We start from the raw sequence: 25566 nt of genomic DNA on the forward strand, positions 1-25566 counted from the left end.
CAGCGATTAATGAGGCTGAACCCACACAGAGATATCAATGGAGGACGTTGCCCAAGGCATGCAGAATTCTCCTGCCTTATCTGAAGTTCATAAGCAGTTTCCTGATGCATGTTCGTATCATTATATGGACAACATTCTGGTGGCTAGGCCCACCCAGGATGAGCCGCTGAGGATTCAGCCTCGGTTGCTCGATGCTTTGCATGCTCATGGATTGCAGGTGGCTCCAGAAAAGGTTCAACAACCACCTTGGAAGTACTTGGGGGTCAAAATTCTGGAATGGATGATCCGTCACCAGGAGGTGCAATTTGTGCATTCTGTGAAGACACTGAATGATGCTCAGAAATTGGTAGGTGTCATCACTTGGTTACGTCCGTACTTGGGGCTAACTGATGCACAGCTGTCTCCTCTGTATGATTTGTTGAAAAGAGAATCTGATCTCAAGTCACCTTGCACACTGACCCCTGAGGCATGTAAGGTGTTGCAGGTGGTTCAGCAAGCTGTTTCGTCTTGCCAAGTTTATCGCATTGATCCCTCCATTGATGTCACTGTGTTCATCAGCACTCCAGATTTGTATCCCACAGGCATCATTGGCCAATGGAGTGACAAATGGTCCGATTCCTTGCATGTGTTGGAATGGGTTTTCCTGCCCCATCTGCCGCAGAGGATGGCAACTGCATTGTTTGAGCTGATTGCTCGCTTGGTAATCAAATGCCGGCAACGGTGTTTGCAATTGATGGGTGCAAATCCTGCAAAGATCATACTCCCGGTGCAATGGGAGGATTTTGACTGGAGCTTTGCAAACAGTGTGTCCCTGCAAAGTGCTCTGGAAAATTTTTCAGGGCAGATCATTTATCATCTGCCCAGTCATAGGTTACTGCATATGGCAAAATTCACACAAATCCCTTTGCAGCCCAAAAATACCCAGGAACCTGTGCAAGGACCCACCGTCTTCATTGACGGTTCAGGGAAAACATGAAAGGTTATTGTTACCTGGAGGGATGGATCTGAGTGGCAGGTTCTGGAAGGCCATGAGAATGGGTCAGCCCAATTGGTTGTAACTTAGGGCTGCTGTCACGGCATTTGGGAAATTTTCCCAGGAACCTTTCCACTTGGTCATGGATTCCGCCTATGTGGCCGATACTGCACAGAGGTTGGGTCATTCCATTTTGAAGGAGGTCAGTAATCCTGCCTTGTTTCATTTACTGAAGACCTTGTGGTGTGCCATTCAGGCCTGGGTTCATCCATTCTATGTTCTGCATGTGAGGAGTCACACCAATTTGCCAGGCTTTATAGTGGAAGGTAACACGAGGGCTGACAAGTTGGCTAACCCAGCGTGGGTAGTGCCTCAGCCTGATACACTCATGCAGGCCAAGGCATCACATGGGTTTTTCCACCAAAATGCACATACCTTGCGGAAGCAGTTTCAGCTGACACCAACTGAGGCTCGTGACATGTTTGAGTCATGTGATGACTGCCATGCACTTGCTCCGCCTTGACGGCAGGGGTAAACCCCAGAGGCCTTAGGGCCTTGGAGCTTTGGCAGACCGATGTCACCCAGATTGCCGAGTTTGGCCGGCTCAAGTATGTGCATGTCATGGTGGACACGTTCTCCTCTGCGATGTGGGCTTCTGCTCACACTGGGGAGAAGGCCCGTGATGTCCTCGCCCACTGGAGGCAGGCCTTTGCCGTTCTGGGCATACCTTCTGCTGTGAAAACCGACAATGGTCCTGCACACGCATTGCAAAAGGTGCGGCAGTTCCTGCAATTGTGGGGTGTCTAGCACAAGTTTGGTATCCCTCATTCTCCAACTTGTCAAGGTATTGTAGAATGAGCTCATGGTACTCTGAAGCAGGTTCTTCAAAAACAAATGCAGGGTGAAACCTTGCACAGTCGGTTGGCAAAAGCTTTGAGCACAATCAATCATCTCACTGTGCCGCACAACTCAAATAATCCTGTCAATTTGAATCACCATCTCTCGTTGCAGGCTGCGGACGAGGCACATCAGCCTTGAGTGAAGGTTCAGGTGCAGAATTTAGTCACCAAACAGTGGGAAGGTCCCTATGACCTTATCGCTTCGGGGTGCAGGTATGCTTGTGCATCCACACATACTGGGGTACGCTGGGTACCTTCGAAATGTGTTCGCCCCGAGCTGCGACCGCAGAGACAGAATCCAGCTGATGAGCAAGATGGAAACCGTGACCAACCTGAAAGACATCAAGCAGATGAATCATTGAGTGATGACTCAGATGCAGATGATGAGAGTGATCACTCCGATGATTCCTCCGCAAGTTGACACCAAACATTGTTCATGTTTTCTTTTTCACATTGTTCATTTTCTTTTCTCCTTCTCTCTTTTTAAATGGAAAAGGGTGAGATGTCGCCCTGATTTTTTAAGATTTTCTAAGCCTTCTGATGTTGACACTCTTGTAGCGAACTTTCTCACACACTTTCTGTAAATAACTCATTGTTTTGCATTCCTTTATGGAGGAGGAGAAAGTTGACGGACTGTTGGTTTTTCCGGTGTCATTGGAGAGGTGGCACTGTCACCCTCCAATCCGCTGTCACTTTTGGAAAACTATAAATGTTTGAGTCAGAAAATAAACTTTCCTTTTTTCTTCACCTTGAGAACAGCTGTGTGTGCTTGTGTTCTTTCATGTCCTATAGCGACAATTGTTGACTTCCACTTAAGTGAGACTCAATAAAACTCGAGTCTCACTTCAGTGTTGTGGCTGACCTGAAGGCGTACATCTTCCAGCGACATCTGGCTGGCAGGATCACTGCTGGAGACATTCACAGTGACCTCAATTAATCTGGTCCCTGTTCGGGTGCCAAGTGTAGCATTGTGGCACCACTGAGGCCCTTGGAGCATCCGGCACTCATAAGCCCAAAGCTTACTGCCACCTTAGAAAGCTGACAGAATAGGCAGGATGGGGCTTCACATGATCTCCTGTAAACTGGGTTTATTGGTACAGGAACCGGCCACAAAACCCAAGAGGGTCCAGAGACGAAGATAGGGTGTAGGCTGAGGGCACAGAGTTTTATATGGGATAGTGAGGGTGGAGCTGAGGGTCTGGGTCCAATGGGTGTAGGGGAAAATGGTGCAAAAGAGTAGTTAGGGTCGAGTCAGCCAATACGGAAACAGGGGCAGAGGAATTGGCCAATACGGAAACAGGGCCAATGGAGGGACTAGACAAATGTGGACAATAGGGCTTGAAGTAAGTAATGTGCTAATGGGCCAATGGGTAACATAACTTTACAAAAATCAGCATTTGCCTGCAAAGATCCATGGGAGAAGCAAGCATCTCACCCTAACATGAAAGCTGATTCCTCTTACTTGGGACCAGCCCTTCCAGGCTGGTAGATTGAGACTCTGATGGTAGGACCCTGGGCCTCCACACACCCTCACAGATGGCCCAGGGCAGACCTGGACTGATCTTGGTGGCACTTGGATTTGGCAAACACTTGAGGAGGGTGTCTGTTTTCAGTGGGGAACTTAGGAGTATTACATTACTAAAATAAAAGAAGAAAACCCCTCTGAGTGCCACCAGTTCTCCAAGCAAAGCTGGCCCCAAGTCACAGAGGACGGACAGGATGGCGTTGGCGAATGTGGAGCAAGGTGGTGCACACAGGGTCAGATCTCAAGGCACAGGTTCTCTGATCAGTCCACACCTCTTGAGGAGAGTCCCTGGGTCAATCAGTCATTGAATGCTGCAATTATCTCTGTTCTAAAGAGAACAACACACCCTTAAAACAGAAATGGGGATTTATTAGAACCTCTTTGAAATATTTCTCAGTAACTATATAAAAAGAAATTCCTAATGAACTGAACAACAGAGGATGGAAATAAAGGCAGAGCCATGGTTTGTCAGGATTTGCTTGGTCCTAATGAGCCCTGTGGGGGATTTGGAGCTGAGGCCTTGAACCTCAGGACCCGAGAGGAGATTGCACAAACCTTTCAGGAGTCAAAGACAGAAGAAAACCTCAAAGTGTCTCAAAGCACGAATGGGTCCCACTGAGGTCCATCCCAAAACAGGCTCCTCATGGGCTGCTTGGAGGAGAGAACTGGAGGCCAGGATGGCACAAAAACCTCACAGAGACAAAGTATGGAAAGGAGAATCCAAAGTACCTTAAAAACCTTGAGAATCTCAAATCGGTAATGTGCCCCACTGAGTGTCAGTACAGAGCTCTCAAGGGATTCATTAACGCAGATAACTGGGGCCATGACTGCACAAATTTCTCATAGAGTTTGTACGAAAAGTGAAACACCAAGTACATTAAAATAACTGAAGTACCTTGAAGCATTAATGAGCCCCACTGAGTGTTGTTACTGAGAAAGCCTCTCCAGGGACTCATTACAGCAGATAATTGGAGGCCATGATTGCACAAACCTCTCAGAGACTCCAAGGCAAAAGCCAAACTAAAAGTCTTTTGAAAAACCTGCAGTCCCTACAGGGAGCATTAAAAAGCCCACCCAGGGCCATTCCTGAGCAAGGCTCCCCAGGGACTCCTTCCAGCAGATCCTTGAGGCCACTGGGATGTGGGCTTGGGGTGGGGGGATGCTGAGGGTAGGACAAGGGGCTGACAGTGCCCAGCCTTGCTGGGGCTGTGCCAGGTGCCCCAGTGCCTCAGGACAAGGTGTCTCCTCACAGCCCTTGGTGGCACAGACCCTGCTGCTGTGCCCCAGGGCACCAAGACTTGGCTTCTCTTTGTCCCCACCTGTCATCACTGCCTCCAGTTCTCTGCTCTGCCTGGGGCCTGGGGACACTTTCTCAGTCATGTCCCTCACTGGGACCCATTACAAGTCCAAGAAACTTTGGAGTTGGATTCTGACTTGGAGTTCTGGAGAGGTTTCTTCAGCTCCCTCTCAGGAACTGATGTTCAGGGCCTGAGCACAAAGCCCCAGAGGCTCATTAAAGTCCTTGTGCTGTGTCTGTGCTGCTGAGCTGGGCTGGGCTCCTGGCACAGAGGCAGCTCCTGGTAACCAAGAAGAGTTTCAAAAGCACATTTCTCTTGATGAGCAGCTCTTCTGACAGCCCAGCAGGGCTGGGGCTCTGCCTGCAGCCACCCTGGGCACAGCACAGAGGCACAGAGAGCTTCAATCAGTCAGGGCTGGGAAGGTGCTGAGAAGTGCCTGGGGCAGAATCACTGCCAGCCCTTGGCACAGGAGCCTCTGGCTGCAGGACAATGCAGCTGCAGTTCCTGGAGCCATCTCCTAAAGCTGGAACATCCCAATGCCTACAGACCCTGTGAGTACATTCTCTGATTGTCTCTTGTGCAGAGCAGCCAGGGGTGCCCGGGGCTGTACTGCAGAGCAGGGTCCTGCAGCCCAGGGCGCTGTGCTGGGGCAGGGACTCTGCTGCCTGCCAGGGACAGCTCTCAGCCAGCCCTGGCAGCTGCTCCCAGCACTGGGGGACAAGGTCTGCGTGGGAGGAGACAGCTGGTAAGGCTTGAAAGTGTTCTCCTTGTGTGGTGATGATGCTGCATTGTCCAGGACTGCTCCCATCCTGGCATTTAACTGCAGAACATTTCCAAATAGATTATACAGGGAGCATAGCAAGGCAGGGGCAGCAGGAAAGGGGAAGTCCTGCTTTTTTAATCTACTTCTCTGGGTTGCCTTGATGGGAAATCGCAAACAGATACTCATCTATCACTCCAGCATGAGAAAAAAATTTTTTTCTCAGATCTTACTACACCAGGCAGTGACAGAAATCAGAACAAGACCTCTTAGAGGCAGCATCAGTGTTGCTTTTCCAGCCTCCTCAGGGTTGCTCTGACTTTGCCATTAGAGCCTGCAAAGCCAGAGCTGTCCCTGGGCAGTGCCAGAGCTGGGAGGGGTCTGCAGGGCAGAGCTGAGCCCCCAGGGCTGGGCTGGGCTCTGGCAGCACTGGCAGGGCTCAGCCCTTGGCACAGGGAAGCAGCTGCTGGCAGGGACAGCTCCAGGCAGCAGAGCCCTGTTCAGGCAGGGGGGGGGCAAAGGGCCACCAGGCTGTGCTGGGGTATTTAAAGTCCTCTCCAAACCCAACTATTCCATGATTAATTTTTTACAGATCCCCATGCCAAGATACCATAGGAAATGTCCAACAGCAGCTCCATCAGGCACTTCCTCCTGCTGGCATTGGCAGACACGCGGCAGCTGCAGCTCCTGCACTTCTGCCTCTTGCTGGGCATCTCCCTGGCTGCCCTTCTGGGCAACAGCCTCATCATCAGCGCCGTAGCCTGCGGCCACCACCTGCACACGCCCATGTTCTTCTTCCTGCTCAACCTGGCCCTCAGCGACCTGGGCTCCATCTGCACCACTGTCCCCAAAGCCATGCACAATTCCCTCTGGCACATCAGGAACATCTCCTACTCAGGATGTGCTGCTCAGCTCTTTCTCTTTATGCTCTTCATTGGAGCAGAGTTTTATCTGCTGACCATCATGTGCTACGACCGCTACGTGTCCATCTGCAAACCCCTGCACTACGGGACCCTCCTGGGCAGCAGAGCTTGTGCCCACATGGCAGCAGCTGCCCGGGACAGTGCCTTTCTCAATGCTCTCATGCACACAACCAATACATTTTCCCTACCCCTGTGCCATGGCAATGCCCTGGGCCAGTTCTTCTGTGAAATCCCTCAGATCCTCAAGCTCTCCTGCTCCAAATCCTACCTCAGGGAACTTGGGCTCATTGCAGTCAGTGTCTGTTTGGTATTTGGTTGTTTTGTGTTCATTGTTTTCTCCTATGTGCTGATCTTCAGGGCTGTGCTGAGGATCCCCACTGAGCAGGGACGGTATAAAGCCTTTTCCACCTGCCTCCCTCACTTGACTGTTGTTTCCCTGTTTGTCAGCACTTCAGCATTTGCTCACCTGAAGCCCCCCTCCATGTCCTCCCCATCCCTGGATCTGGCCCTGTCAGTTCTGTACTCGGTGGTGCCTCCAGCCCTGAACCCACTCATCTACAGCCTGAGGAACCAGGAGCTCAAGGCTATAGTGTGGACACTGATGACTGGATGGTTACAGAAACATTAAACTGTTGGTCAATTTCTGCAAATCACTTGTAATAAAAGTAATTCTGAAAACTTCTTGTTGGTTTCATTTTCGAGATCTGTTTCCTTTGTTTTAATTTTTTCATATTGTCAACAAAGTAAAGCCATTCCTTGTGCCATTTCTCATTTTTTTTCTCTCCACCTTCCCTGTGGCCACAGATTCTGTCAATGATGGGCTGCACTCTTGGTGGCTTTAAATGAACCAAAGGATCTCCCAGCAAAGTTTTCTGCAGACATGCCCTTTTGTTGCCTTCTCTGGAGCTGCAGCAGCAATGTCTGTGTGCAGAGCTGGGGACAGATCTGTGCTGAGTACAGCAGCCCTGCTCCTGCTGGCTGCACCATTCCTGATCCAGGCCAGGAGCCATTCGCCTTCTTGCCCACCTGGGCACCCCTCTGCCTCATGCCCAGCCTGCTGTCCATCAGTCCCTGTAGGTCCCTTTCTGCCTGCCTGCCCTCCAGCCTCTCTGTCCCCAGCCTGTAGTGCTGCAGGGCTTGTTGTGGCCAAAGGGCAGGACCCGGCACTGGGACTTGTTCAACCTTGCCTTGTTGGATTTGGGCCCTGGATCCAGCCTGCCCAGGGCCCTGTGCAAAGCCCTCCTGACCTCCAGCAGATCAACACTCACATCCAGCTTGGTGTCATCTGCAAAGATGTCCTTGGTTCCATGGGGCCCCTCAGTGTCACAATGGCCTCTTGGTTACACCAGGCCCTGCACTGTCACACTAGTCTCCTTGGTTCCATAGGGCCCCAAAATGTGACAGTTGACCCCTTGGTTCTGTGGGACTTCACAGTGTCATAATGTTCTCGTTGGTGCTGCAGTTCCACAGTGGGCCCTTGTTTCCATGAGGCCCCAGAGTGTCACAATGCCCCTATGGTTACATGAGGTCCCACACTGTCACCATGGTCTCTGTGGTTCCAGAAGTCCCCTCAGTGTCACAATGGACTCCTTGTTTCCACAAAGCCACACAGTGTCACAACGTTCTCCCAGATTCATTGAGGCCCCATCGTTTCACAGTGGCCCCTTGGTTACACAGGATTCGGCAGTGTCACAATGTCCCCTTGGTTCCATGAGGCCCCGCAGTGTCACAATGTCCCCTTGGTTCCACTGGGCCCTGCAGTCTCCCAATGGTCTCCTTGGTTTTGCAGTGCCAAAATGGTGAAAGCCCTTGGTTACACAAGGCCCTGCAGTCTCACAATGGTCTCTGTGGTTCCATGAGGACCCAGAGTGTCACGGAGCACTCCGTGGGTCCATTTGGCCCCAGAGCACCACAGTGGACCCCTGTTTCTGTGGGGCTGCACGGTGTCACCATGGTCCTCTTAGTTCCACTAGGCCCTGCAGTGTCACAATTGCCCCAGAGCCTCCCAGTCATGACAGAATAACAGAATCAAATAGGCTGGAAAAGACCTTTGAGATGATCAAGTCCAACCAATGCCCTAATACTGCCTTGTTACACAGAGCATGTCACTAAGTGCCACTGGAGAGGGACAGTGACTCTGCCACCTCCCCCCACAGCCAGCCCATTGCAATGCCCACTCACCCTTTCTGTGAAGAACTTCTTCCTATTGCCCAGCCTGAACCTCCCCTGGTGCACCTTAGGGCTGTGTCTTCTTGTCCTGCCCTCCAGCAGATCCACACTTGTGGGATCTCAGCACATCAGTCCTGATGTGCAGAGTCACCCAGATAACCCTTGGGGGGCTCGGAGGTCCTGGAATGTTGCCAGAAGTGTCTGGTGGCTGGACTTTGACCCTGCACAGGAAACGACACTTGTATGAGGATGGGAGGATCTCACGGGGATGAATGGTGAAGAGATAGGTTAATTATAGTGTGAAACACAGGTTTTAGAATTTCGGTACAGGGGGGTCTAGAGAAGTAAGATGGAGGAATTGGGGCGTGTCCTGTCCTTCTTCTTCTTCTTCTTGGCCTCCATCTTCTGTGGTGGTGGTGGCACTTTAGGATTGGTTCTTACTAAAAGTGCACTTGTCAATAAGGGTGAAAAGCATTGGGGAAAATAGGTAAATATCTTATACGTAGTTTTGAGTATAAAGATAAGTGACCGCCCTGAGGGCACGCAGTGTGCTCATGGCCAGCGTGCTGTGCGGACCTCTGTCGGGCCAAGAGAAAATCTTGTAGATAAAAACTAATAAACACTGAAGACCGAGAAAAAACCTGAAGACTCTTTTCGTCCTTTGGAGTGCGGGCTGTCCCAAGGCCATCTCGAGCCTTTCCAGGCCATCAAAAGCAGCCGAGAACGGGAGACACACTCACACCCAGCTTGGTGCCATCTGCAATTTGTGCACGGTGGACTCGATCCCCTCAGCCAGATCATCAGTGAAGATATTAAACAGGACTGGGCCCAGCACAGATCTCTGGGGGAAACCACCAGTGCCTGGACACCAGCTGGGTGCAGCACCATCCCCACCACTCTCTGGGCCCAGCCTCCTGCCAGCTCTTCAATCTCCCAGCGAGGAGGGAACCTGCCTAAGCCATGGGCTGCAGCTTTTCCAGGGAATGCTGTCAGAGACAGTGTCAAAGGCTTTGCTGAAATCCAGGCACACAACATCCACAGCCTTTCCTGCATCCACAAGTGGGTCACTAGGTCATAATGGGAGACCAGGTAGGTCATGCAGGACCTGCCACCCCTAAATCCACGCTGGCTGGCTCTGATCCCTCGGCCATCCTGTTGGTGCCTTGTGATGGCACTCAAGGTGATCTGTTCCATAACCTTGCCGGGCACCCAGGTCAGGCTGACAGGCCTGGAGTTCCCCAGCTCCTCCTTCCGGCCCTTCTTGGGGATGGGCTCACATTGGCACCTCCAGTCCTCCGGGCCCTCCCTGCTGAGCCAGCACTGATGGTAAATGATGGAGAGCAGCTTGGGGAGCTCATGCCCCAGCTCCCTCATGCCCCTAGGATGGATTCCATCCAATCCCATACACCTGTGAGCATCTGAGTGGCTCAGCAGGTGCCCAGCTGCTTCCTCCTGGATTACAGGGGGGGCTGTTCTGCTCCCTGTGCCCATTTACCAGCTCAGGAGAACACCTGTCCTTAGAACAGCCTGTCCTAATATTGAAAATTGAGACAAACATGGTGTTAAGTAGCTCAGCTTTTCTTTCTCTTTAGTTTCTATATTCTCCACTACATCCAATAAGGAGTAGACATTCCCTTATCCCTCCTTTTGCTATACACTTTTTTATACAAAGTTTTTTTTAAAATTTTTTTACAGAATGGGCCAGGTTAAGTTCTGATTGAGCTTTACGTATCTAATTTTCTTTCGGATAACATAATGACATCCTTAAACACTTCCTGAGTTGCTGGTCCTTTTTTACATCGGGGTTCCCACAAAACCTGAATGGGCAGCTAAGCCAGTCATTTTCCTCACTAGATCATCTTTTGCCACACTGGCAGAGGCTGCTCCTTCCTCTTCGGGATTACTTTCTTGAAATGTGTCCATCCTTCCTGGACCCCTTTGTTTTTAAGGGCTGTTTCCCTTTAAAGAATCAGGACCTGATTTGGTACTCCCCAAATCAGCATCCTAAACTGGCCAAAGTCTGCCCTTCCTAATTCCAGTGCAGAAGTTTTGTTGCTGCCCTTCCTTATTTCACAGAAGATCACAGAGTGGGCTATGACATCACAGAATGGGGTATATGAGGTCATAGAGCAGCTATGACATCACAGACTGCCTCTGTGATATCACAGAGCAGGCTGTGACATCACAGGTTAGAGGTATGACATCGCAGAGCAAACTGAGACATCCCAGAGCGGGCTGTGGCATCACAGAGGGGCTGTGTGACATCCCAGCAGGGCTGCGTCAGGTCACTGGGTTGGTCACTCCGCCCCAGCTCCCCCTCACAGTTTCTCCCAACAAGTCCAATGCTGTTCATGCCCAGCAGGGTCCCTGTCCCCCGAGATCTCCCCAGCCCACCTGGAGCCACAGCCTCCACCAAAGGATGTTCCACAGGATCCACCCCAGAGCCTGACAAGGGGACAAGGGGCCAGGGCTGTGTGACCAGGACACCAAGGATGGATCGTGACTCCCGGTCACTGTGGCCTGGTTTGGGTTCCCCAGGGCAGGAAAGATGTCTGGCAGCTTGAGCAGGGTCTGGGAAGGGCCTCCAAGGTGAGGCTGGAGCCCTTGGGCTGTGAGCAGAGGCTGAGGGAGCTGGGCTTGTCCAGCCCTGAGCAGGGAAGGCTGAGGGGCTCCTCATCCCAGCCTGGCAGTGCCAGCGAGGAGGGGATGGAAAACACAGAGCCAGGCTCTTCACAGGGGAGGCTGGTGGGAGACAAAAGCCAATGGGTGGAAGGGGAAAGAGGGGAGATCAGCCAGGACAGGAGGAGATGAAATGAGTCAGGAGGCTTTCAGCATTTCCTCAACACCAAGAGCAGCCTGACCTGCCTTCTCCTACCACCACTGACAGCTTTGCAAATCGGGAATTGTTTGAGCTGTTTTGCCCCCACTCCAGAATGAGCATCCTGATACAAAAACTTAATTGTATTTATATCTATCACAGAACCACGTTTGTGTGAAATAAATGTTAGTCTGGAAATCATTTGTTGATGGTGGACTCACGAGATCCTGCTGGGACATTGCACATGGCTCAGAGACCAGCATGATTGTTATTAAATTGTGTCCTGTTCAACTGTGGTCTGTTGGCCATGAAGAGAAACTTTCTGTGCCTCTGAGTTTCTGCAGTTCCTGCCCCCCAAAGGACACAAACCTCATTAGTTGTGGCTCCCACCCCAGTGGTGGCACTTGCATCTCCCTCCATCCCCAGAGCAGAGCTCCCTTGTCCCACAAAGTCCCTGGCAATGCAGGGGTGAAGGAAACTGGACAGGCTGTGGGGATCAGTGTCAGGGCAGAGCCAGGGAGAAGAATGACTTTTGCATTTGATGGAGCTGTGCCTTGCCTTGGCTTTGTTGGTTGACAAGAAATGAACATCCCTCTGTGTCTCAGGCAGCTCCTTCTCCAAGGAAAGCAGGTGGGAGCTGGAGCCAAGGAGCTGAAAGCTGCAGGTGCAGCCTGGGCTGGAGGGAGCTCAGATTTGCACAAGGCTGCTCTGAGTGCCAGGGCTTGGATGGGGGAAATGGTGGGATGGGGGTAGGGACAGAGTCTGATTGATTGTCAGCCATAAAGAGTCTTGATTTTCATATTTATTCAAACTGCATGAGGAGGTACTTGGATTCAGTGTCAATTGGAGATTGCACACATCAACGAATTAACAGGAAAACAAAATTAACTGGACCTAAAAATATTTTCTCACTGTCTTTTTAAGTATCATATGTTCACTTTGAATACACCACTGAGATTTACTTAACTACAAATTATTTGGAAACTGAAATCAAATTATTCCCAGAGGCTTGGCTTGTTAAGGTGTTCTCAATGTTAATGAGCCCTGGGACACTGAATTCCTGCACTCAAGAGCTGAAGGCTGAACAAGCCTCTGGAGCAGGAAAATTCAGCAGCAGCCTCCAAGTTGCTGAGGATGTCAGCAGCCCCCACTGAGGCCATCCCTGCCCAGAGACCGTGGGGGAATGGGCAGACAAGGAGAGCATCCCTGGGGCTGGGGCAGCACAACTCAGAGGCAGCAGCGGCTCCAGCTGGGAAATGGAGTGTGGAATGTGGCTGGGAAAGCCCTGCCTGGGCTGTGCTAAGCAGGACAGACAAGCCCTGACTCTCATCCCCCAAACAACTCTCAAGGAGAAATTTAAAAGGAATTGCAGTTGTTTGTGTACTCTGAGTTGGACTCACTGGAGAAATACCAACAAAAGATTCTCAGGAGCTCAAAACAATAAGACATCTTTTACTGGGAACTTAAGAAAATCAGAGAAACTTTGGCAAAAGTTTTAGTATGACATTCAATAAACAAAAAACACTTTTCAAAGCATAAAGTTGGCCCATTCAATTTCACAAAATCTAAGCCTGTTCAATTTTTACATACCCAAAATTTTCAAGAGGAGGGAATTAGGAGAAGAAGACACAGAAAGAGAGAAAGAAATACAAGATACAGAGGAGCACACACACAGCTACCAACTCCAGGTTTCTAGCAATGTTCTGATAAAAATTCCAGTAGGAGGTAGGGACAAGATGTGTGCTTGCCTTGTGCTCAGCCTTCAATACCCCTTGGTCTCCCTGGGCCCTTCCCCCAGGTGGGACTTGGGCTCATTCGGTCCCTCAGGAGCTGGGCTGGGGGCTGCAGAGGTGGCTGTGGAGCATTGCCTGTGCTGTGCCAGGGACTGGCAGCCACTGCTGGGCTGGGATAGAGGCTCTGGGGGGATTGGGGCTCCAGAGCAGGGCAGGGCTGGGGTTATAGGGCATGGAAAGGCTGGACCTGCCCCTTCCTCCCCCACACACAAAAGGTTTCCAGCCAACAATCTCCCCCAGTCCGTCACAATAGGGAATGCTGAAGGTGGAACCCAATTCTGGCCATGGACAACTGGACGAGAAGTACAGCTCTATTCCAGAGGAAGGAAAGCAGCGAGCCCCAGTGTTTGGACAGCAGGTGAGAGCCTCACAAGGCCAAGGCCTGGCAGACTTGTCAGTAATGGCAGATTTTGTCTGGGAGCAGTCTTTGAATTGAAGGAATTTTGGAGGTGGAAGGCCAGTCTTGGCCATGGGCGCCTGGAGAAGCAGGACAGTTCTTTCCGTAGGAACGAAAGCACAGAGCCTTCTGCACTATTTGGGGACAGATGGGAAGTGACCCTCATGAAACCACTGCCAGCCAGACTTATCCTGGCAATATTCCTATGGGAACAATCTCTGGATATAAGGAAATTTGGAGGTGAAATCCCAATTCTGGCCATGGGTGCCTGGAAAAGAACAGTTATTTTCCAATGGGAAGGAAAGCACGGAGCACAGTGTTTCAGAAGCAGATGACAAGAGACTCTTAATGTTCCAAGGTCAGCTGGACCAGTCAGGTGGCCCCTGGGAGGCCAAACCAGCCAGATCTCTTCTGTGTCCCCTTGATTTTATGGGGCCCCATAGTGTCACAATTGTGCCTTGGATCCATGATGCCCCACAGTGCCATAATGATGTCTTGTTTCCATAGGGTCCAGCAGTGTCACAATATCCTCTAGGTTCCACAAGGCCCTGAAGTGTCACAATGGTCCCACTGATTCCATGAGGCCTTGCAGTGTCACAATGGTCTCCATGGTTCCCCAGGCCCCACAATGTCACAGGACTCCTCTGTTCCACGAGCCCTGCAATGTCACAATGGACCTTTGGACCCTGGGGGTTTGTAGTGTCACAATGGTCTCCTTTGGCTCCACAGTGTCACAATGGACCATTGATGACATGAGGGCCTGCAATGTCACACTGAACCTTTGGTTCCAGGCAGCCCTGCAATGTCACAAAGGCCTCTTGGTTTCACAAGGCCCCACAGTATCACAATGGTCCTCTTGGTTCTGTGGCGACCTCCAGGGTCCCAGTGGTCTCACTGGTTGCATGAGACCTCACAGTGACACAATGCTTTGGTTATTCCATGGGGCCTCAAAGTGTCACAATGGTCTCCATGATTCCATGGTGCCCCTCAGTGTCACAATGGTCTCCTTCATTCCATGAGGCTGTGAAGTGTCCTAATGGTCTCTCCACGGTTCCATGAGGCCCTGCAATGTCACAGTTTGGACCCTTGGCTCCATGGAGTCTTGCAGTGTCACAATGGCCCCTTGGTTCCATGACACCCCAAAGTGTCATAATGGTCTCCACAGTTTGAGGACTCCCGGCAGTGTCACAATGCACCCTTGGTTTGATGGCACCTCTCAGTGTCACAATGAACCCTACATTTCATGTAGCAACACAGTGTCAGGACAGTCCCCTTGGTTCCATGAGGCTCAGCAATGTCACAGTGGTCTCCATGATTCCATAAGGTCCCACAGTGTCACAGTGGTCCCGTGGTCTCACAGGCCCCACAGTGTCACAATGGTCCCTTGGTTCCATGGCCCTGTGCTGCTGCATTCCCCCCTCCCCTTCTCAGGCCGCCCTGCCAGCCGAGAAATGTGCCTTGGGCCTCGGCCTTGGCCAACAGCCCCTGGGCTCAGCTCCTCTGCAGCTCATCACAAACACTGTCTGCTCCAGGCACTGCTGCTGCCAAACCAGCTCCTGGTTCCTTTAGGAGCAGCCCTGGGAGCTGTTTTTGTTCCCTCAGCGGCACAACATCCCTGTTCTCACACTGCCAAAGAAAGCTGTTGGTGCCAAGTGCGGCCAGGATGAGCCATTGCTGGGACTGTAGCCCCTCTCTTGGGGCCCTGCACACAGCGCTCCAAAAGGAGCCCTTGGAGCTCTCCTGGGCCAGCGACTCCCTCTGAGTGGGGCCTCTCCCAGCCGGGAACTCTCCCGTTTGCTGCACTCGGGGATCCTGAACAACGACAGAGCCTGGGCCGATCCCCCCACTCCTCCAGGCTCAGCCCTTCACCTGCTGGGGAGATGCCAAAGGATCCACAGTGAGCATTGCCTGCCCTCAGGGGAATTTCTCACAGGTGCCTTGCACTGACTCTTTGCGTCTGTGTGCACACAGGAGTGCCTGTGCTGGGGAAATGTGGCAGAAATGCTGTTCTCTGAGGGGTTGGAGTGCCTTGGATAGCTGACTCAGTCAGGCCTGTAAATAAGGTTAAGTCATGAGGTCTAAGCTAAGTCAAATGCTTTTAAGAGTTGTTCTTTTGCTACATTATGTTAAATATAACTTATAAGCTAAGTTGAATATTGTTAAGTTTTATTCCTCTGTTAAATTTCTAACATAGGTTTTAAATTAGGTTAAATACTGTTAAGTGCTGTTCTTTTGCTAAATTGTGTAGTTGACTGTATCAATTAAAATTAAGGTATGAGATAAGTCCTGTTAAGTGTGAGGCCTGTTAAGCTTTTAGGCCATATTCCTTTTATCCTTGCCCTCACTGTCGTTGTGTCTCACACACACACAGGGACTGTTCTCGGTTCATTTATGGTTTGATTGCCTGGATTTGGTTTGGTTTTGTTGTTGCTTTGTTTCCTTGGTGTGCCTGAAGTGCCCAGTCAGGAGCAGAGTGACTCTTGCCAAGGAACTTTGTGCTGCTTGAAATAAACAGGGCAAGGAGTCTTCTTCTCCTTTTTAATGCCTTTATTATGAGTGATCAGCTCAGGTTTGGGCAGCTCGGCGGGGCTGCAGTCTCCCGTCGTCACTCCCAGGGTGACTCAGAGGAGGAGGACGACATGTGCAGCTTTGTCCACCAGGGGCAGAGCTGGAGGTCCAGTCCTCGTGGGAGCCTTTAGGGCATCAACACCCTCCGATGTTGAATTGGTCTCAGTCTCACTTCCTGCCAGACCTGGCCCGGGGGCTCTCGAACTCAGGGTGAGGAACAACGAAGGTTTTTAGCATCTCTGCAGGCCCAGCACTCTGCTCCTCTCATCCAGACATCACTCCAATCTCTCAACTCTTAGGTGGCTCGTTGTTTCTGGGGTTTTCTCAGTGCATTCGGAGCAGGGGGTCCCACACAGCATGCTGGTCCTTGGAGTTATTTGCACATCCCTCCCCTGCAAAGTCTCTTCTCCTCGCTGTTCGCTGTTCGGGAGGTCCCCACCCTTCACTGTCTCAGAGCAGGGCCATTAACTCGCCCCAGCCAGGGCTTTTACTGATACATAAACAACCATTAACAACAACGACCCGTAATTACCATAACACAAGCAGAACCCCAGCAGCAACAGTGGTAACCTTTTTCTCACAGAAAAAATCAACTTAATTTTTGTTCATAACAATAGGGATGGGAGTTTTGAGGCGAAAAGGGGAAATTTGTTAGAAAAAAGGGGGAATTTGGGAATGAATAATGGGAATTCGGGACTGAAAATGGGGAAATGGGGACTAGAAAGGGAGAATTTGGGGCTAAAAAGGGGAAAATTTGGTTCAAAAATGGAGAGCTTGGGTTGAGTAAAGGGAAGATTTGGGTCCAGATTGGGATCGAGTCCACCGTGCACAAAATGAGAAATTTGTAACAAAAAAAAAAGGGGGGGGGAGGGAATTTGGGTCCAAAAAAGGGAAATTTGGTTCTAAAAAGGGAAATTTGGGTTTAAAAATGGAGGATTTGGTGCCATGAATGGAGAATTTGGGCTGAAAATTGGAGGATTTGGGTCCAAAAAATGTGAATTTGTACCAAAAGAGGAGAATTTTGGTCTAAAAGGGGAATTTGGGGGCTCAGGTGAGAAGTCTGGATCTAAAAAAGGGGAATTTTAGTCTACAAACGGGAAAAATTGGACCAAAGAAGGGGAATTTGGGGCCAAAAACGGAAACTGGGGACTGAAAAAGGAGAATTTGTGTCAAGGAAGGGAAAGTTTGGGACTAAAAACGGGAGTTTGGGTACTCAGGTGGGAAGTTTGGGGTCAAAAATGGGAATGTGGGGGATTTTGGTGTCCCAAGGGGGGAATTTGGGGGATTTCGGAGAATTTGGGGGATTTGGGGTGTCCTGAGGGGGAATTTGGGGGAGTTTGAGGCATTTTGGGGAAGTTTGGGTTTCCTGAGAGGGGAATTTTGGGGGAATTCGGGGGGAATTCATGGGAATTTGGGTGTCCTGAGGAGGAAATTTGGAGGATTTTGGGGGGGATTTGGGGTGTCCTGAGGGATAATTCGGGGGATTTTGGGGAATTTGAGGGAATGTGGGAGGGTTTTGGAGGATTTTGAGGGGTTTTGGGGTGTCCTGAGGGGGAATTTGAGGGGATTTTGGGGGAATTTGAGGGACTTTGGGTGTCCTGAGGGGGATTTTGGGGGAGTTTGGATGTCTTGAGGGGGGAATTTGGGGAAGAATTTGGGGCATTTGGGGAGAATTTGGGGGATTTGGGGCATCCTGAGGGGGAATTTTGGGGGGAATTTGAGGGAATTTGGGTGTCCTAAGGGGTTTTTTAGTGGGATTTAGGTTGTCCTGAGGAGGGAATTTGGGAAATTTTGGGGAAATTAGGGGAATTTTAGGGAAATTTGGTGGAGTTTATGGGAATCTGGAGGATTTTGGGGGGAACTTGGGCATCCTGAGGGGGAAATTTGGGGCATTTTTGGGGAGTTTGGGTGTTCTGAGGGAGAATTTGGGCAATTTTGGATGTTCTGAGGGGGAGTTTGGGGTGAATTTGGGGACTTTGGGCATTTTGAGGGATTTTAGGTGTCCTGAGGGGGGGATTTGGGAGAATTTGGGGGTTCTGAGAGGGAATTTTGGGGGATTTGAGAGGAATTTGGGGGATTTTTGTCGTCCTGATGGGGGAATTTGGGTTATTTTGGGGAATTTTGGGGATTTTGGATTTCCTGAGGGGGAATTTTGGGGGAATTTGGGTGTCCCAAGGGGGGAATTTGGGGGAATTTTGAGGGATTTGGGGGATCTGGGGAGAAATTTCGAGGATTTTGAGGGAATTTGTGGAAGTTTGGGAGGAATTTGGGGGATTTTGGGTGTTCTGAGGGGGAATTTGAGGAATTTGGGAGAATTGGGGTGTTCTGAGAGGGAATTTTGGGGGATCTTGGAGTATTTGGGTGTCCTGAGGGGGGAATTTGGGGATTTTGGGGGAAATTGAGACATTCTGGGTGTCCTGAGCATGGATTTTTGAGAGAATTTGGGGGAAATCTGGGGAATTTTTGGTTTCCTGAGGGGGAATTTGAGGGATTTTGGGGGAATTTATGGGAATTTGGGTGTCTTAAGGGGGAATTTGGGGATTTTGGGGGGAATTTGTGCGATTTTGGGTGTCCTGAGGGGCAATTTATAGATTTTGGGGCAATTTGGGGGATCCTGAGGGGGGAATTTGGGAGATTTTGGGGAAATTGGGGGATTTGGGGAATTTTGGGAGATTTTGGGTGTCCTAAGGGGGAAATTTGGGAGATTTTGGGGGAATTTGAGGGATTTTAGGTGCCCTTAGAGGGGAATTTTGGGGAGATTTTTGTGGATTTTGGGGTGTCCTGAGGGGGAATTTGAGGAATTTTGGGAGATTTGTGGATTTTGGGTGTCCTGAGGGGGAATTTGGGGGATTTTTGGAGGAATTTGAGGGAGAATCTGGGGAATTTTGGAGGGTTTTTGATGTCCTGAGGGGGAAATTGAGGATATTTAGAGAATTTTGAGGGAGTTTGGGGGGAATTTGGGGGATTTTGAGAAAATTTGGGGGAATTTGGGGAATCTTGTGGAGATTTTTTTTGGATTTGGGGTGTCCTGAGAGGCGAATTTGAGGGGATTTGGAAGAATTTGAGTATTCTGAGAGGGAATTTTGGGGAAATTTGGGGCATTTTGGAGGATTTGGGTGGAATTTGGGTGTCCTGAGGGGGAATTTGAGAGGAATTTGGGGGATTTTTGTTCTCCTGAGAGGGAATTTGGGAAAATTTGGAGATTTTGGGTGGAATTTGGGGGATTTTAGGTGTCCGGAGGGGGAATTGGGGGCATTTTTGGGGAATTTGGGTGTCCTGAGGGGGGAATTTGGGAGATTTTGGGGAAATTTGGGGATTTGGGGCATTTGGGGGGATTTTAGGTGTCCTGAGGGGGGAATTTGAGGGGATTTGGGAGAATTTGGGGTTTCCTGAGGGGAAATTTGGGAGATTTTGGGGGAATTTGAGGGATTTTAGGTGTCCTTAGAGGGGAATTTGGGGGAATTTAGGGAGATTTTTGTGGATTTTGGGCGTCCTGAGGGGAAATTTGGGGATTTTGGGGGGATTTTTGTGGATTTTGGGTGTCCTGAGGGGAAATTTGGGGATTTTTGGGGGATTTTTGTGGATTTTGGGTGTCCTGAGGGGAAATTTGGGGATTTTTGGAGGAATTTGGGGGAATTTTGGAGGATTTTTGTTGTTCTGAGGGGGAATTTGAGGGAATTTAGAGAATTTTGGGAGGAATTTGGGGCATTTTAAGGGATTTGGGGGGAATTTGGAGGATTTTGGGCATTCTGAGTGGGAATTTTGGGGCATTTTGGGTGTCCAGAGGGGACAGTTTGTGGATTTTGGGGCATTTTCGGGGATCCTGAGGGGGGAATTTGGGAGATTTTGGGGGAATATCAGGGATTTTAGGTGTCCTTAGAGGGGAATTTTGGGGAGATTTGTGGATTTTGGGGTGTCCTGAGGGGGAATTTGGGGGATTTTTGGAGGAATTTGGGGGAGAATCTGGGGAATTTTGGAGGATTTTTGATGTCCTGAGGGGGAATTTGAGGGAAATTAGAGGATTTGGGAGATTTTGAAGGATTTGGGGCAATTTGTAAAATTTGGGGCATCCTGAGGGGGAATTTGGGGCATTTTGGGGGATTTTTGGTTTCCTGAGGGAGGAATTTGGGGCAATTTGGAGAATTTGGGGCATTTTGGGTGTCCTGAGAGGGGAATTTGAGGGATTTTGGGGAAATTTGGGGGATTTGAGAGGAATTTGGGAGATTTTTGTTGTCCTGAGGGGAAATTTGGGTTATTTTGGAGAATTTGGGGGGAATTTGGGAGTCCTCAGGGGATAATTGGAGAAATTTGGTAAATTTTGGGGGAATTTGGTGGATTTTGGGGGAATTTGTGGCATTTTGGGTGTCCTGTGGGGGAAATTGTGGATTTTGGGGAATTTTGGGGGATCCGGAGGGGAAGATTTGGGAGATTTTGGGGAAATTGGGGCATTTGGGGGAAATTGGGGCATTTTGGGAGATTTTGGGTGTCCTGAGGGGGGAAATTTAGGGTGAATTTGGGGGAATTTGGAGATTTTGGGGGAACTTGAGGGATTTTAGATGTCCTGAGGGGGGAATTTGGGGCATTTTGGGAGATTTTGGGTGTCCTGAGGGGAAATTTGGGGATTTTGAGGGGAATCTGGGGCATTTTGGGGGGAATTTGTGGGATTTTGAGTGTCCTGAGGTGGCAGTTTTGGGATTTTGGAGGAATTTTGGGGTGTCCTGAGGGGCAGTTTGTGGATTTTGGGGCAATTTGGGGGATCCTGAGGGGAAAATTTGGGAGAATTTGGGGAAATTGGGGAATTTGGGGGAATATGGGGCATTTTGGGAGATTTTGGGTGTCCTGAGGGGAAATTTGGGGATTTTGGGGGAATCTGGGAATTTTGGGTGTCCTGAGGGGCAGTTTGAGAGATTTTGGGGGGAATTTGAGGGGGGAATTAGGGGGATTTGGGGGGACTCTGAGGGGGGAATCTGGACGATTTTGGGCGAATTTGAGGATTTTTAGGGGGAATTTGGGGCATTTGGGGGGAATTTGGGGCATTTTGGGGGGAATTTGTGGGATTTTGACTGTCCTGAGGTGGCAGTTTTGGGATTTTGGAGGAATTTTGGGGTGTCCTGTGGGGGGGAATTTGGCGGGAAATTTCGGGTGTCCTGAGGAGAGGAATTTGGGGGGGGGGGGAATTTTAAGGATTTTGGGGAGATTTGGGGTAAGTTTGCTTGCCCTGAGGGGGGATTTGGGATAATTTGTGGGATTTTGTGGGATTTTATAGGATTCTGTGTAATTTTCCCCTCAGAAAGTGTCCCCGGCCGGGCTCCCCACACGCTCGGCCCACCCCGCCCGCTTCTCCCCCGATGACAAATTCTCGCGGCACCGCCTGGCCCTGAAACGGAGATTCGGGGTCCTGCCCATCCAGCGGGGCCGGGCCGTGCTCTGAGGGACCCCAAAAACCCCCCAAAAAACCCCAAATCTCCCCAAAAACCCCCGGTGGAGGAGATGGAGCTCAGTCAAACCCGCTGAGCTGAACTCGATGGAAGGGAGGGGTTAAACAGGGGGAAATTGCGAATATTAAAGGATTTGGGAGCTCGGAGGTGTCTGAGTGTTGGTGGTCAAAGAAATTTGGGGGTTTTTCCTGGTTTGGGGGGGGTTTTGGGGTGTGGGAGGGAATTAATGGCGATCTGTGGGGCGCGGGGGCTGATGGGAGTTAGAGGCGCGGGTATAATGGGGATCTATGGGGCGCGGGGCATGATGGGAGTTGGAGGCGCGGCTATAACGGGTTTCTATGGGGCGCGGGCGAGGATGGGAGTTGTATGCGCGGATATAATAGGGATATATGAGGCGCGGGGGAGGATGGGAGTTGTATGCACGGATATAATAGAGCTCTATAGGGCTCAGGGGATGATGGGAGTTGTATGCACGGATATAATAGAGCTCTAGAGGGCTCAGGGGATGATGGGAGTTGTATGCACGGATATAATAGGGATCTATGGGGCGCAGGGGATGATGGGAGTTGGAGGCGCGGGTATAATGAGCTCTATGGAGCACGGGGCATGATGGGAGTTGGAGGCCTGTGTATAAGGGGGCTCTATGGAGCGCGGGAGATGATGGGAGATGTAGGCGCGGGTATAATAGAGCTCTATGGAGGCTTGTGTATAATGGGAGTTGTATGCACGGATATAATAGGGATCTATGGGGCGCGGAGGATGATGGGAGTTGTAGGCGCTGCTTTATTAGAGCCGCGGTGCATCACAGGGGATGAAGGCTTTGTTTTAATCAGGCCGCGGGGCATCATGGGGGATAGAGGCGCTGCTTTAATGGCGCTTAATGGAGCCGCAGGGTACGATGGGAGCTGTAGTCCCGGAAGTGGCAGTGACAGAGCGTTTGGGGGTCCGGGAGGGCAACTGGGGGGACCCTGTGGCCTCGGGGCGCCCTTGGGGGGCACCTGGAGGGCTCTGAGGCATCTCCTTGGGGCGCGGGACGTGAACGGGAGTGGCAGGACCGGAACTCGGCCATGAGGGGGCTCTATGGCCACAGGGGATGACGAGAGATGTAAGCCCGAAAGCGGCGCTCGGAGGCCTCTGTGTGCCCTGGGGCGTTTGGGGGTCCCAGGAGGCGTTTGGGGGTCCCGGGTGAGCTCTGGGGGGCAGCCGGGGGTCCCGCAGCGTCTGGGGGTGACAATGGGGCACGGGAAGGCGATAACCGGCGCTGTGGGGAGCGCGGGGCATGACGGGAGCTGTAGGCCCGGCTCCATTAGGCGTCCATGGGGCCGCGGTGCATGACGGGAGTTGAAGGCTAAAAGTTTCTAAAATGGCACCGCCTCCAGGCCCCGCCCCAGGGTCGTGTTCCTGGGCGCTGATTGGTCTCAGCAAGTGACGGGCGGGAGCGTCAGCCAATGGCAGGCGGTGGAGGCGGGAACAGCCCCATTTAACCCTCCAGTACATTCCAGTTCATCACAATATCGCTCCTAGTACATCCCAGTTTGCCCCAGTGCCTCCCAGTATCTCCCAGTCCATCCCAGTACAGACCAGTCCATCCCAGTATCACTCCCAGTCGCTCCCAGTCCCTCCCAGTCCATCCCAGTATCACTTCCAGTATGTCCGAGTTTGCCCCAGTCCCCTCCCAGCATGTCCCAGTCCCTCCCAGACCATCCCAGTATGCCCCAGTTTGTCCCAGTCCCTCCCCGGCCCCTCCTCAGCTCTGCCCCCGCCCCTTCTATGACCACGCCCCTTCTATGACCACACGCCTTCTTTGCTTGGCCCCGCCCCTTCTTTCATTGGCACCGCCCCCTCCCAGTTCCCCCTCCCCCCCCCCCATTTCCAGTTCCAGCGGCTGCTCTGGGAAGGTGAGTGGGGCCCCAGTTCATCCCAGTTCATCCCAGTAACCCCCAGTTACCCCCCCCAGTAACTCCCAGTAACCCCCCAGTAACTCCCAGTAACCCCCCAGTAACTTCCCAGTTCATCCCAGTAGCTCCCAGTAACCCCCCCAGTGCTCCCCAGTCCATCCCAGTAACTCCCCAGTTCATCCCAGTAATTCCCAGTCCCTCCCAGTCCCCCCCAGTTCATCCCAGTTCCCCTCCTGTCCCCCCCCAGTTTGTCCCAATCCCTTCCCAGTTCCCTCCCAGTATCCCCCAGTTTGTCCCAGTCTGTCCCATTCCCTCCTCCCAGTATCCCTCAATTCCCTCCCAGTCCCTCCCAGTTTGTCCCAGTTCCCTCCCAGTATCCCCCAGTTTGTCCCAGTCTGTCCCATTCCCTCCTCCCAGTATCCCTCAATCCCCTCCCAGTCCCTCCCAGTATAAACCAGTATCCGCCAGTCTGTCCCAGTTCCCTCCCAGTCCATCCCAGTCCATCCCAGTCCCTCCCAGTCCCTCCCAGTATCTCCCAGTTCCCTTCAAGTTTATCCCAGTTCCATCCCAGTCCATCCCAGTCCATCCCAGTCTGTCCCAGTTCCCTCAAAGGTCACGGAATGGAGCGAGAGCGGCTGCGGGCACTGGTGATACTGGGAGGTACTGGGACAAACTGGGAGGGACTGGGACAGACTGGGACAGACTGGGAGGGAACTGGGATGAACTGGGATGAGCTGGGAGGGAACTGAGGGAGGATTGGGAGGGACTGGGAGATACTGGTTTATACTGGGAGGGAGGTAGGACAAACTGGGAGGGGATTGGGAGGGAATTGGGATGGACTGGGATGGACTGGTTTATACTGGGAGGGACTGGGAGGGGACAGAGACAAACTGGGAGGGAACTGGGAGGAACCGGGAGGGACTGGGATGGACTGGGAGGGACTGGTTTATACTGGGAGGGAACTGGGAGGGTATTGGGACAAACTGGGAGGGGACTGGTTTATACTGGGAGGGCACTGGGAGGGACTGGGTCATACTGGGAGGGAACTGGGATGGTTTGGGGGTTACTGGGACAAACTGGGAGGGAACTGGGAGGGAATTGGGATGGACTGAGAGGGAACTGAGGGAGGATTGGGAGGGACTGGGAGATACTGGTTTATACTGGGAGGGAACTGGGAGGGACTGGGGGAGACGGGGGAACTGGGAAGGGACTGGGATTGAACTGGGATTGAACTGGGTTATACTGGGAGGGAACTGGGACAAACCGGGAGGAACTGGGATGGACTGGAAGGGACTGGGAGGTACTGATTTATACTGGGAGGGCACTGGGAGGGAATTTGGGGGTTACTGGGAGGAACTGGGACAAACTGGTCTGAACTGGGATGGTTTTGGGGTTACTGGGATAAACTGGGATTAACTGGGAGGGACTGGGTTATACTGGGAAGGAACTGGGAGATACTGGGAGGGAATTGGGAGGGAATTGGGATGGACTGGTTTATACTGGGAGGGAACTGGGACAAACTGGGAGGGATTTGGGTTATACTGGGAGGGAACTGGGGGGAACTGGGTCATACTGGGAGGGACTGGGACAAACTGGGGATACTGGTTTATACTGGGAGGGAGGGTCCGTACTGGTCCATACCGGTCCATACTGGTTTATACTGGTCCATTATGGTTTATACTGGTCCATACTGGTTTATACTGGTTTATACCGGTCCATACTGGTTTTTACTGGTCCATACTGGTTTATACTGGTCCATACTGGTCCATACTGGTCCGTACTGGTTTCTGACCCCTCCCCTCCCCCCCAGGTGCCTCCAGTTCATTCCAGTACGGTGAGTGACAAACTGGGACAAACTGGGAGGGCCCCAAATGTCCCCAAAGTGTCCCCAAAATGTCCCCAAATGTCCCCAAAATGTCCCAAAATGTCCCCAAGTGTCCCCAAAATGTCCCCAAAATGTCCCCAAATGTCCCCAAATGTCCCCAAAGTGTCCCCAAATGTCCCCAAATGGCCCCAAATGGCCCCCAAATGTCCCCAAATGTCCCCAGAATGTCCCCAAGTGTCCCCAACAAAGGCAATGAATAAAAATGGATGAAAAAATGGGATT

The 25566-nt window shown here is 51.4% G+C and overlaps 1 protein-coding gene across 1 annotated transcript; it reads left to right on the top strand.

Annotated features, from left to right (window-relative positions):
- Positions 1–6454: 6454 nt before the first annotated feature.
- On the top strand, positions 6455–21554 carry LOC128948251 (olfactory receptor 14J1-like; the record flags this gene model as incomplete). The annotated part of the gene is made up of 2 exons (XM_054292869.1): positions 6455–6916; positions 21414–21554. Coding segments are annotated over 2 exons (603 nt in total), but the record flags the coding sequence as incomplete, so codon positions are not given.
- Positions 21555–25566: the final 4012 nt, after the last annotated feature.

Source organism: Melozone crissalis, unplaced genomic scaffold, assembly GCF_028551555.1.
Source record: "Melozone crissalis strain CALT ecotype California unplaced genomic scaffold, PUWL_Pcris_2 ptg000120l_1, whole genome shotgun sequence".
In the NCBI taxonomy this organism is placed as follows: domain Eukaryota; kingdom Metazoa; phylum Chordata; class Aves; order Passeriformes; family Passerellidae; genus Melozone; species Melozone crissalis.